The 13,498-nt window shown below is 43.4% G+C and overlaps 1 protein-coding gene across 3 annotated transcripts in view; it reads left to right on the top strand.

Annotated features, from left to right (window-relative positions):
- Positions 1 to 13,498, top strand: part of rasgrp3 (RAS guanyl releasing protein 3 (calcium and DAG-regulated)) — a 27,965-nt gene extending 14,467 nt beyond the window's left edge. For all 3 annotated transcript variants that reach the window (XM_089011333.1, XM_089011335.1, XM_089011332.1), the window contains 11 exons: positions 378 to 551; positions 2,305 to 2,421; positions 2,531 to 2,809; positions 2,958 to 3,038; positions 3,700 to 3,813; positions 3,899 to 4,014; positions 4,089 to 4,236; positions 4,798 to 4,834; positions 11,036 to 11,185; positions 11,259 to 11,644; positions 12,673 to 13,498. In XM_089011333.1, coding sequence (XP_088867459.1) covers positions 378 to 551; positions 2,305 to 2,421; positions 2,531 to 2,809; positions 2,958 to 3,038; positions 3,700 to 3,813; positions 3,899 to 4,014; positions 4,089 to 4,236; positions 4,798 to 4,834; positions 11,036 to 11,185; positions 11,259 to 11,644; positions 12,673 to 12,681 — 1,611 coding nt within the window. In that variant the 3' untranslated portion in view covers positions 12,682 to 13,498. The remainder of the gene's footprint in view (positions 1 to 377; positions 552 to 2,304; positions 2,422 to 2,530; positions 2,810 to 2,957; positions 3,039 to 3,699; positions 3,814 to 3,898; positions 4,015 to 4,088; positions 4,237 to 4,797; positions 4,835 to 11,035; positions 11,186 to 11,258; positions 11,645 to 12,672) is intronic.

Raw genomic sequence — 13,498 nt, 5'->3', positions numbered from 1 at the left:
AACAAAAACCAAGGCTGATGCTAAAAATTAACCGACTGTATCATGAGCGAAAACAATAACAAAACATGAGCTACAGACAAACATGAGCGAACCGTGACAGAAGCAAGCAAACAATGACCCCACGCCGAGGGATCGGCCCGGGAGTCTTTTTCAAGCAATAATCACATAATGACCAACAGGTGTGCAGCTGCAGGAGGTGCCCTCCAGCACCACCTGTTGGTCACAAACAGAATAATGACAGAAGTAAAAAGGAACAAAAGTACTTTCGGAAATGGCGCTCCACGTCACACTTTTCAATTTCCGAATAAGTTTGTGAACGGCAGCGAATGAGTGAATTCCATCTGATTTAATTCCCTGGACTTTTATTCTGTCGCCAGTTCCCTGATTACAAGAGCTATGTGATCCATGGTTGCTTGGTGGACAATCCAACACTGGAACGCTCCATTGCTTTGTTCAATGGAATTTCGCAGTGGGTCCAACTTATGGTGTTAAGCAAGCTGACACCTCCAACCAGGGCCGAAGTGATCACCAAATACATCCACGTGGCTCAGGTAAGCCACCGCAGAAAATGCTGCTTTTTCATTCATTCAATTGGGTCACGGGGGCGCTGCAGCCTATCTCAGCAGTCTTCGGGCAGTCGTAGGGGGACACCCTGAACCGGTTGGCAGACAATCGCAGGGCAAGAAATGTTGTTTTTCTATTGGTGTTTTTTTAATGTAACTATAAAACACAAATGGACACATGGCACTTTTGATAATACAGTAAAGTCTTTATATCGATAACCATATCGATATACACATCGATTTCCGACCCTGTTTGCATGTAATTTTCTACGTGCGTTTAGTATCGATTAACTTTCGATATATCCGATATCGATATAACGAGACTTTACTGTATTTCTTTCTGATAACTTGGTCACAGCGAGTAGACTGCTCTTGATGTAAAGATGGGCGCATGTCAATTTTCATGTCTCGTTTTATGTGTTTGGAAATGTTGTAGATGGCACAGTGGGTTGGGTTATTAGGCATTGAAAGGCATTTACCTTAGCCAATTCTACCAGCGAAAAATACCAAAAGCATGAAAAATTAGATGGCACTTTTTATTGGATTTACACTAAATTCTGGATTGTTTAAAATTCAAATGAGAGTAATTATTTGGTCCTGTTTCCATTGTGATTCTGTTTTTGTTTTGATATGATTTTTGTTTTATAGATTACTCCTCTGGGTCTTTTTATTTAGTGACCAGGACGTGGCGTTGGGATTGGGGCTTTCCATCCAAATACTGTGATACATCATCTTACGAGCACTTTAGCTCACAAACATTAAATTCGCAAGAATATAATCTTGGCATACGAACTAGCTTTCGGCGGACGAACCAAACCACACAGCGACACGGCACGGCGGCTGGCGGACTAGTTTTTGTCACCACCTTTCTTTGAGTGCAGATGTAGTTTGTTATGGAGTGGAGTACTTTTGCTATTATGCGACCGAAAAAGACGCCACGACAGGATAGTGTTAAACCTCAGAAGACATTCAAGAAGATTACGATCGAGCAGAAGAAGGAGATCACGGTGGCTGGCGGACTAGTTTTCGTCACCCCGTCCCAAAACTTTGATTTAAAAAAAAGAGTGGCATTCATGCACGCCAGCCCTCTGCTGGTTAATTCATGACAGAATATCATAACATTGCAGTAAAATTATACTATACTGTGAGCAGTATTTGCTGTTTTGTAAATATTTTAGGTTTATTGTCACATTATTAAATCATTTTTGTTTTGGTGAAAACTGTCCAAAACTAATTTTGTACACATTCCAGTCGAACAGTAAGATCTGGCTTTCTCACGGAAGATACTTATTTTGTATTATTTGTAGTCCAAATCCATTGTCTTTTGTTAGTAGCAATGTTGATAAATGGCTGCTGCGCTCCGCTTTGCTCTTTTTATGTTCACTTAGATGTTGTATTTTGTGCCACACTACGTGGAAACATATGTTGGTGTAACACTAAAATTACCCCATTCTTTGGATTTGTTCAACAAAGTTTTGATTTGAATAATGAATATCTCTCTGTGTCTTTGTGTTGTCATGTTATTTGTTATTTAGTTTTTTTTTGTTCTTTTGACTTCAAGACGGCGCCCCAAGAGTGGCTGCCTTTCCAGCAGCTCCTGTGTTTTGCTTTTCTACTTTCATTTCTTTCATAACTTTGCTGCTGTGAAATGTAAATTTCTCCACTGCGAGACTAATAAAGGCAAATCCAATCCAATCCAATATGCACATGCTAATTTTGACAAATCACGGCGTTCCTTCAGAAACTTCTGCAGCTGCAGAACTTCAACACTTTAATGGCGGTGGTGGGTGGGCTGAGCCACAGCTCCATTTCTCGTTTGAAGGAGACGCAATCTTATCTATCTGCTGATGTAGTTAAGGTAAGTAAAGACGGACCTGACGGTGTGTATTTGTATCCTTCTGCATCTTTTGGAAGATAACTAAAAAGTGGATCAAAAAATGGTGCCAATTTTCTGAACCCAACCTCAGATGTGGCGTGAAATGACGGCATTGGTCTCTTCCAACAATAACTACTCCTACTACCGCAAGGCCTTCAGTGACTGTCAAGGCTTTAAAATCCCCATCCTGGGTGTGCACCTGAAAGATCTCATAGCCATGCATGTGGTCTTTCCTGACTGGGTGGAAGACAGCAATAAGTTGAATCTGGTGAAGATGCAGCAGCTCTACATGACTTTCAACGAGCTGGTGTCATTGCAGAGCGCAGCCGCTCAAGTGGAGCCCAACATGGACCTGATCTACTTGCTCACGGTGAGGTTGCTCACAGGAGAGTTGCAAATGTCTACTGTCTACTTAGCAAAATCATCTCATCACTAATATGGAATACTGTACTTTAGGAGCGAAAAATCAACTGTGGCTTAGAGTTTTGAAAAATGTTCATCAAACACGATCTTTTCAGCTTTCTTTAGATCTTTACTACACTGAAGATGAGATTTATGAACTGTCATTGCTACGGGAGCCACGTAATCCGAAATCACTGGTAAGTTTGCATTATCTGTCTAAAGCATCCTGTAAATCCGCTTCAATTCCAAGCCGCGACAGTTCCACATACGCATCGGCGCTCTGCACTGAGGCTCCTTTCTTCTCGTCACGGGTCTGTGAAAATGCTGTCCATTACAATATAATACAAAATAGGACAATCACCCCAGAGCTGTCCAGCGATGACAGTAAAATGGCACTGACATTCCTCCCAAATCAAAAACAGTGCTGGCAATCACGCTCTTATGTTGTGCTCATGGAGTATTAGCTTCTTTCAACAGTTGTCCCTGAAACAATTTGATAGATAAGTTATCCAATTTATAGTTGAGAGATGAGGGCATGGGAAGTATTTTCTCTTCTTGGCGGGCAGGTGGCGGGTGAGAGAGCGAGAGGTAGAGAGAGAAAGAGAGAAATATACTTTTTTTTTAATCTGAGGGACTCTCAAAGATGGTGAGGGTCTTCATCTTTGCGACAATAAAATTTGGCGGTGACCATTAAAAACAGTTGGTGAACAATGTCCGAATATTCTAGCAACCGTTTGTGCCCTTGAACAAACCCTGATGAAGAATCAACACTCAGTGGTTTGCAGGCTAAGATTGTTCCACGTATTCAAATGCGAGCCAAATATGCTTTGAATCCATTTTTTCCATGTCGTCTTTCAGCCTACCTCTCCCACGACACCCAACAAGCCGCTTGTACCGCTGGACTGGGCTGCAGGTGTCATGACCAAACCAGACCCCAATGTTGTCAATAAACACATTAGGAAAGTGGTTGATGTGAGTACTCAATATCTTTATCGCTGATAAAGTGAAGAGTGGCATATTAGTGGCATTACGTTCTTTCTATTTCGGCTTCCGACAGTCAGTGTTCAGAAACTACGATCCTGACCACGATGGCTTTATTTCTCAAGAGGACTTTGAAAACATTGCTGCTAACTTTCCATTCCTGGACTCCTTTTGCGTTTTGGACAAAGATCAGTGAGTAGTGCGATCCGAAAAATGACCGTGAAAGTATCCGTATTGTGAGGGAATCTGCTTTTATTCCTTTGCAGAGATGGCCTGATCAGTAAAGACGAGATGTTTGCATATTTCCTTCGAGCAAACCCGCTACTCCAGTGTAAAATGGGTCCAGGATTCCTGCATAACTTCCAAGAAATGACATATCTGAAACCCACCTTTTGTGAACACTGTGCTGGCTTTGTATGTATCTCATCAGTGGCATCTGTGCAGTCTGCATGCATCTCTGTGGTTGTAGTACTTAGCAATGTACAGACACCCCCAACTTACAAATGAGATACATTCCGAATGATCGTTCGTAAGGTGAATTCCTTCATAAGTTGCTTTAGTGCTACATTTTGTATGGAATGTATGTTTAATTAAGGCTTATATAAGTAACCTGTATTGGTTTGTACTGAAAAATAAACATTTAATAAAATATTAGCTCTATAAAGATATGTACATGTTCAACCGGAGAGAATGCTACATATGTAGCTACAAAAATGTTTGTATGTACCGTTGTTCGTCACTCGAATGTTCGTAAGTAGGGGAGTGTCTGTACTTGTAAAATCCCAGCGCTGAGCAGTTCTGATGTTTCCTGAATATCATTAGAATCAGTATCAGAAAGCCTGTAATAGTCCCACAATGGGGAAATTTGCATGAGTTGAGATGTCCTGAAGGACAAACTGTTGTTTCTTATTTGTTGGTCTACACTCCATTCGCCACGGACCTGACTTGGATACTATTTTTCTCATCTCTATGCAGCTCTGGGGGATCATCAAACAAGGCTACAAGTGTAAAGGTATGATATTAATGTACAGTGATACCTTCATTTACGAACTTAATTGGTTCCCAGACAGAGTGTGTAAGGCGAAAAGTGTGTATCCCAAAAATTAATTTCCCATAGGAAACCATTAAAATGAGAATAATCCATTCCAAAGTCCCCATAAAACATAATTTTCTACTTTCTAATTTTTAAGCCTTAAAACTACACAAAAATATAAATACAAATATATATATATATATTCTTGGCGGGCAGGTGGCGGGTGAGAGAGCGAGAGGTAGAGAGAGAAAGAGAGAAATATACTTTAATATACGCTGAAATATACGCTGCCTCCGATGCCCTCATATCTGTTGTAAACAAGCTGCAAACCCAGTCCCCCAATGCCTTGTTTATCATCTCAGGGGACTTCAATCACATTTCCCTGAAATTCTCCCTCCCAACATTCACACAGTATGTAACTTGTGCCACCAGAGACAATAACATATTGGACCTATTTTATTCAAACGCCAAGGATGCATACAAACCCTCCCCCCTCCCCCCTCTCGGAAGAGCAGACCACAATATGGTTTATCTCCAGCCTGTGTACAAACCCCTTGTCCAGAGGCAACCAGCTGTGACCCGCACGATCAAAAGATGGTCCACAGAAGCTGAAGAAGCTCTGCGGGACTGTTTTGATTCAACCAGGTGGGAGCTCTTTACTGAGATTCATGGGGAAGACATTGACTCACTCACCAACACCATCACAGACTACATTAACTTTTGTGAACAAAACACCGTACCCACCAGGACTGTGCGGTGTTTTGCCAACAACAAACCATGGATTAATCCCGACATAAAAGTCCTCCTGAAGGAGAAGAAAAGGGCTTTTGTGTCGGGCAACAGAGAGGAACTGAAGGCCGTGCAGATCCAACTGAGGAGGAAGATCAGAGAGGGGAAGAAGGCCTACAGGATGAAAATGGAGGAGCAGCTGCAAGCCAGCAATGTCGCTGGTGTCTGGAAGGGCCTGAAAAACATCTCAGGCCACAAAAGCCCAGTGACATTGAACGAAAAAGACAAGGACTGGGCAGATGAACTGAACCGCTTTTTCAATCGGTTTGACAAGACGCCAGCCGCCCCCGGCCCACCGTCAACTTCACCTGTAGCTGCACCTGCACCAACTCTCACTGTGGCCTTACCCTCCCTGCCCCCTCTCACGACCAGCTCTCCACAACCAACATCTGCCCTCCCAACCGTTGCCACACCCTCAGCCGCCACTCTGCCTCCTGGTTCCTGCCTGTCTGTCACAACTGCGCAGGTGAGGAACCAACTGAGGAGGATGCAGGTGAGGAAGGCAGCGGGTCCGGATGACATCAGTTCCCGACTCCTCAAGACCTGCTCCGACCAGCTGTGTGACATTGTCCAGCACTTGTTCAACCTGAGCCTGAAGCTGGGCAGAGTTCCACAGCTGTGGAAAACGTCATGCCTGGTCCCAGTGCCCAAGATTGCCAACCCCAAAGAGCTCAACAGCTACAGACCGGTGGCGCTGACGTCTCACCTGATGAAGACGCTGGAGAGACTCGTCCTCGCCCACCTGCGACCGCTGGCAAGCTCATCGCTGGACCCGCTGCAGTTTGCCTACCAGCCCAGCATCGGTGTGGAGGATGCCATCATCTACCTCCTCCATACGGCGTTGCTGCACCTGGAGAATGCTGGGAGCACGGTGAGGATCACATTCTTCGATTTCTCCAGTGCCTTCAACACCATCCAGCCAAGTCTACTGGGGGACAAATTGCAGCATGCCGGAGTCGACCATCACCTCACATCCTGGATTACAGACTACCTCACAAACAGGCCACAGTACGTGAGGGTAAAGAACTGTGAGTCGGACAGGCTTCTCTGCAGCACCGGAGCGCCGCAGGGAACAGTCCTGGCTCCATTCCTCTTCACCCTCTACACCTCGGACTTCAACTACAACACCCCAACCTGCCACCTTCAGAAGTTCTCTGACGACTCAGCTATTGTCGGCCTCATTACAGAGGGAGACGATAGGGAGTACAGGGGACTGACAAAGGACTTTGTGGACTGGTGCCAGCAGAATCACCTCCAGATCAACACCGGCAAAACCAAGGAGCTGGTGGTGGATTTCTGCAGGAAACAATCGTCACCTGCACCATTGAACATCCAGGGTTCGGACATTGAGAGGGTGACCTCCTACAAGTACCTGGGTGTTACTCTAAACAATAAACTGGACTGGACAACAAACACGGATGCCCTAATCAAAAAGGGACAGAGTCGCCTCTTCCTCCTCAGGAAACTGAGGTCTTTTGGAGTTCAGGGGTCACTCCTAAAGACTTTCTATGACTCTGTGGTGGCATCAGCCATCCACTATGGCATTGTCTGCTGGTCAGGCAGCATCACCACCCGGGACAGAAAAAGACTGGAGCGCTTTGTCAAGCGGGCCAGTTCTGTCGTGGGCTGCTCGCTGGACTCTCTAGAGGAGGTGGGCAACAGACGGACGCTAGCTAAACTAAAAGCTATGACGGACAGCCCCTCCCACCCCCTCCTGCCCATCCTGACAGCTCTGGGTAGCTCCTTTAGCCAGAGACTATTACACCCGCGCTGCAAGAAGGAGAGGTACCGCCGCTCGTTCCTACCGACTGCTGTCAGGCTTCACAATTCCCAATGATCACATGTGAAAAAAAAAACCAAAAAAAAAAAAAAAAAAACTGGACACCTGTAAATATGGGTTGTTGCAATATATCTAAATGCATTTCTTGATTCTGCACTATGTACAGCCTTGTTTATAGAACGGTTTTTGCACATCTACATTTGCACAGTATACAGTTGACATTTTTATTTTGTTATGCTTAGAATATCTTGTTTTCTATCCTTTCACTCCCACCCCAACCCCATCCCTCTTCAATTGCTGCTGTGGACTGCAAATTTCCCCATTGCGGGACGAATAAAGGTATTCTGATTCTGATTCTGATTCTGATATATATATATATATATATATATATATATATATATATATATATATATATATATATATATATATATATATATATATATATATATATATATATATATAAAAATACTATGTATTTTATGTACTGTACTATGGAATTTCACAAGTTTGATTTGCTTTTGCGGGCCAAATAAAATGATGTGGCGCTGTGGGAAGGTTGAGTTTCAGTTAACTTTTTTTTTCCTTTGTGTGTGTGCGCCGCTTTAATCCCACTTTTGACAACATTCCAACATTCACCTTTTAATGTTTAATCCCCTCCACATATTAAATATAGAGCGCACACCAAATGAATGACTGAATAGTTTTCAAATGCAGTAATAATAATAATAATGATAATCCATCCATTTTCCGTACCGCTTATTCCTCATTAGGGTCGCGGGGGATGCTGGAGCCGATCTCAGCTGTCTTCGGGCACGAGGCGGGGAACACCCTGAATTGGTTGCCAGCCAATCGCAGGGCACACAAAGACATACAACAGTCACTCTCACACTCACACCTAGGGACAATTTGGAGTGGTCAATCTGCCTGCCATGCATGTTTTTGGAGTGCGGGAGGAAACCGGAGGAACCGGAGAAAACCCACACGGGTCTGGGGAGAACATGCAAACTCCACACAGGGAGGCGACCTCTGCACTGTGAAGCTGGTGTGAAGCTGGTGTGCTAACCACTCGACTACCCTGCCCTGTATAACAATGATATAATAATAATAATAATAATAATAATAATAATAATAATAATAATAATAATAATAATAATAATAATAATAATAATACATTTAATTGTTTTCATTTATAAGAGCCTTTCAAAACTCTCAAGGATGCTTTACAGTCACATCAGAATCAGAATCAGAATATTTTATTGCCAAGTATGTAGAACACACAAGGAATTTGTTTCCGGTAGAACACACTGCACTAGTATCGTCATCAAAAAAACTGCTAAGTGGCACTACATGACTGTTATTGTGGTTAAAATGGGACAATTTTAAATTTTGGTTCAAACTTTTGCAAGCATCATGTAATTTCACAAGTTTGATTTGCTTTCACGGGACAATACGTCTGTGTAAGCTCTCAGTCGTACAGGAGTGGTCCATCGATGAGAAGGTTTCTTCAGCCGTCATCTGTACAAAAGTGAAGGTTTCGGACGTTTCGCCTCCTATCCAAGAGGCTTTGTCAGCGAACTAAAGTCTGACTGGTCGTATCGGCCCCATTTATATATCCCTGATGTCCAGACCTGGTGGCGCCGGACACAGCTATGATAGGTCCCTACTCTCAGGTTGGGGGGGGCGCGGGACCCCCCCCTGTGGCCCCACTGATTGTTCCTACATTCCTGACTAACGATTGGCCTATTACACCCACTCCCCCCGGTATCACCTCATCAGCATAACGACCCTCATCAGCATTGCGAAAGTTGCCTAACCTGTTTTGCCTGAGCAGGCTATTGTATGAACGATCCAAATTGAACCTCACACCACCAGACCGGTTTAATGAAGGATTTTGTTGTTTTATAAGAATCGCCTCTTTTACCCCCCTTTCAAACCATCTATGTTCTTTCGCTAAGATTTTAACCTCATTGTCGTCAAATGAGTGGTTGCTAGCTTTTAGGTGCAAATGTACTGCCGATTGAGGCCCACTAGTATTATCCCTGCGATGTTGATAAAGTCTTTTTTTGAGAATTTGTTGAGTCTCCCCAATGTACTGCTCTTTACAATTTTCATTCTTACAATGTATGGAATAAACTACATTACTTTGTTTTTCATTTGGTAGCCTATCTTTTGGATGCACTAATTTTTGCCTTAACGTGTTTATCGGTTTGAAATAAGTAGGAATTTTATGTTGCCAAAGGACTCTTTGTAATTTTTCAGAAACTCCTGCAATGTACGGTACTGCTACTCCTCTCCTTTTAGAATCTTGAGAATTATTGGTTTCGTTCGCTATTCTTTCTTTCTGACATTTGTTGAATGACCACTGAGGGTACCCACAGTTAGTGAGTGCTCTCCTGATATGTTTTGACTCCTTTTCTCTACCTTCAGTGCTAGTTGGTATTAGTTTAGCCCTATGCTGGAGGGTTCTGATAACTCCTAGTTTATGTTGTAAAGGGTGGTTAGAGTCAAAAAGTAAGTATTCCTAAAGACTTCTGTTTTTAGCGCTCTGTCCTCTTTTATAATTGCTTTACAATCCAAGAAGGCTCGTTGGTTCTCTTGAATGTCCTCACGAGTAAATTTAATGTTGAAGTCTACAGAGTTGAGATGATCTGTGAAGGATTGAATTTCTTGTTTCTTAATTATGACAAAAGTATCGTCCACATATCTAAACCAGTGTCTAGGTTTTTGTCCCTGGGAAGGATGTGAGGGCCTGTTTCTCCATCTCCATAAAATTCCTACTTATTTCAAACCGATAAACACGTTAAGGGAAAAATTAGTGCATCCAAAAGATAGGCTACCAAATGAAAAACAAAGTAATGTAGTTTATTCCATACATTGTAAGAATGAAAATTGTAAAGAGCAGTACATTGGGGAGACTCAACAAATTCTCAAAAAAAGACTTTATCAACATCGCAGGGATAATACTAGTGGGCCTCAATCGGCAGTACATTTGCACCTAAAAGCTAGCAACCACTCATTTGACGACAATGAGGTTAAAATCTTAGCGAAAGAACATAGATGGTTTGAAAGGGGGGTAAAAGAGAGCCTGCTCAGGCAAAACAGGTTAGGCAACTTTCGCAATGCTGATGAGGGTCGTTATGCTGATGAGGTGATACCGGGGGGAGTGGGTGTAATAGGCCAATCGTTAGTCAGGAATGTAGGAACAATCAGTGGGGCCACAGGGGGGGGTCCCGCGCCCCCCCCAACCTGAGAGTAGGGACCTATCATAGCTGTGTCCGGCGCCACCAGGTCTGGACATCAGGGATATATAAATGGGGCCGATACGACCAGTCAGACTTTAGTTCGCTGACAAAGCCTCTTGGATAGGAGGCGAAACGTCCGAAACCTTCACTTTTGTACAGATGACGGCTGAAGAAACCTTCTCATCGTTTCACGGGACAAATAATATGATGAGGGGGACCAGATTTGGCCCCGGGCCTTGACTTTGACACGTGCCTTAACTGTTGATACTGCATGTTTACAACGACCTTAACAAAGACCCACTTTTATCAATGAACTCCAGTTGTGGCACATTGACTTCATTGGCATGAATTTGAATTTTGACTTCACAGACTGCGGCGTCAACTGCCATAAACAATGTCGAGAGCTCCTGGTTTTAGCTTGCCGAAAACGGCTGCGCTCTGGTTCCCTTGGATTCGGGACCCCTAACAGACTGACACACAGCTCGTTGCCCAGCAGTCCAACAATAAACACCTGTACTGGTTAGTTGTTTTTTTTCTGTGTTGAGCCCAAATACAAAATCCGACTGCTACTCATCCATTATTTTTCCTTCAGACAACGAAGAGGTGTTTGAATTCCCCAGTGTAACAGCAGCACGCCCTATCGGGGATACAAAAAGCATCACTCTCATGACTGGCTCGGCGCAGAGGATCTCAGTTCGCCTGCAACGGGCCACTATCAGCCAAGCCACTCAGACTGAACCTCTGTGGTCAGAACACAATTGGGGGACCACACACAGCGGATCCCACACCTTCCCTAAAACCAAGTACCGCGCTAAAAGAGAGACTTGTAAAAATAAAGCTTTTACGCCATGGGAAAATGAGGAGAAGGGGTTAGGGAACGCGGGTTTGGTACAATGCAGCGGTCCCAGTCTGGAGAAGACGGGTGTCCTCGGAGAGCTTGTGGAGATCACAGATCGCAGGAGCACACGCAGAGGCAAGGTAAGATAAGCAACGGGGGGAGAATTTGAGCAAACATTTTGAAATATTATGCTGTTAAGGGGGGGGCATGTGGTCCAATGGTTAGCACACCAACTTCACAGTGCAGAGGTCGTGAGTTCAAATCCCGCTCTGGCCTCGCTGTGTGGAGTTTGCATGTTCTAGCCGGGCCTGCGTGGGTTTTCTCTGGATCCTATGGTTTCCTCCCACATTCTAAAGACATCAATGGCAGGCTGATTGAACCCTTTAAATCACAGGTGTCAAAGTCAAGGCCCGCGGGCCAAATTCGGCCCGCCACATCATTTTTTTCGGCCCGCGAAAGCAAATCAAACTTGTTAAATTCCATGATGATTGCTAAAATCTGAGCCAAAATTTCATATTTTTGGATGTCAACCACAATAAAAGTCATTATTCTTGACTTCAGATTTGAAAACGAGTTATTCATTAATTTGCTGTGTGCTCTATATGTAATATTTGAAGGGATTTAAACATTCTAATGGGTTCCCCAAATTCAGAACAGCCCTCGAGAGGAAACCATAACTACAATGTGGCCCGCGGCAAAAAAAGACTTTGACACCCCTGCTCTAAATTGTCTCTAGATGTGCATGTGAGAGTGGATGGTTGTTTTTCTCTGTGTACCCTGGTTCAGGGTGTGCCCAGCCTACTGCCTGAAGACTGCTGGGATAGGTTGCAGCAAACCCCGTGACCCTTTTGAGGATAAACCAAATTGGGAAATGAGTAAATTCTGTTTACATGTAATTTATTGTATGAAGTTGGGTCATTATCAAAATAATATCTGTTCAAAATATAATCTGTTTTCATTTGTTTTACTTATTGTCTCAAATGTATCCAAATTAGGTTGTCTTGTTTTCATGTACATCAACACATGTTGTCAATTATTTTTTCACATTTGCTATTTGTAAAGTACAATAACAATCTGATTGGTGGCAGAATATCCCGAATGTGTCTGTCAGTTGACAAATAGGCATGTAGTGAAAATGGCAACAAATATTGCTTCTCTCTCCTCTCAGGACAGCTGACTTGGTAACAGATGTGTCAATCGCCAGTCTCGGCAGTCCAGAAAGCCTGGTACCAGCAAGTTCTTCTGTTTGGGAAGGTGCATGGCTCTTTGATGTCACCATTTCACCAGGTGCCTGTCATCGTGTCCCTCGTCCCTCTTTGGACTCCAGCAAGGACAGCGAAACATGCTAATGTCTTTGCACAACAACAGGGCAGCAAATCTCAAAACATGCCTCCCGATACATTCTTCCCAAGAAACTGCACTTACAGCTTCACGACGAGGAGATGATGGACTGACTATACGAGACAATATGTGGCTAATTGTAGCTACTTCCTCTATTCTGGCAATCTTAATTCGAGCTCAGGAATGAGTGTCAATTTTGGTTGACAATCTGGAAAGAGACAATACCTTACTGGCATGTGGATTGTGATGTTAAAAATAAAGGGAATGTCAATATAAAAGGGGCTCAATGCCATTTTTAGCAGACAAGATTCTGCTATACAATGAAATAGAACAATAAAATTGATTATACAATAGAACTATTGCATATCACACTTAAACTCATGCAATTATCAATGTTAATTTTTCATTACTGAAGATCAGTTTTTGTAGTAGTCGAGGTTATTTAAATAGGTGTCATGGATCATTGCTTTCCAAAGGAGAAGGTAGAACATGTTTGGTGATGTCACCACAAAATTTACTAGAGTCATGCAGGGATGCATATGGGCCCGTGCACCATTTACACCAGGGGCAGTCTGGGTGAGGCTGGGCCGCATCAGGATTTCCACAAGAAAATCACAGATAAAACATTCCAACGTTCTCAAAATATTTGTTTT

Source organism: Hippocampus bargibanti, linkage group LG13, assembly GCF_051943395.1.
Source record: "Hippocampus bargibanti isolate YZ-2025 linkage group LG13, ASM5194339v1, whole genome shotgun sequence".
NCBI lineage: Eukaryota > Metazoa > Chordata > Actinopteri > Syngnathiformes > Syngnathidae > Hippocampus > Hippocampus bargibanti.
This window is presented reverse-complemented; position numbering and strand designations above follow the sequence as displayed.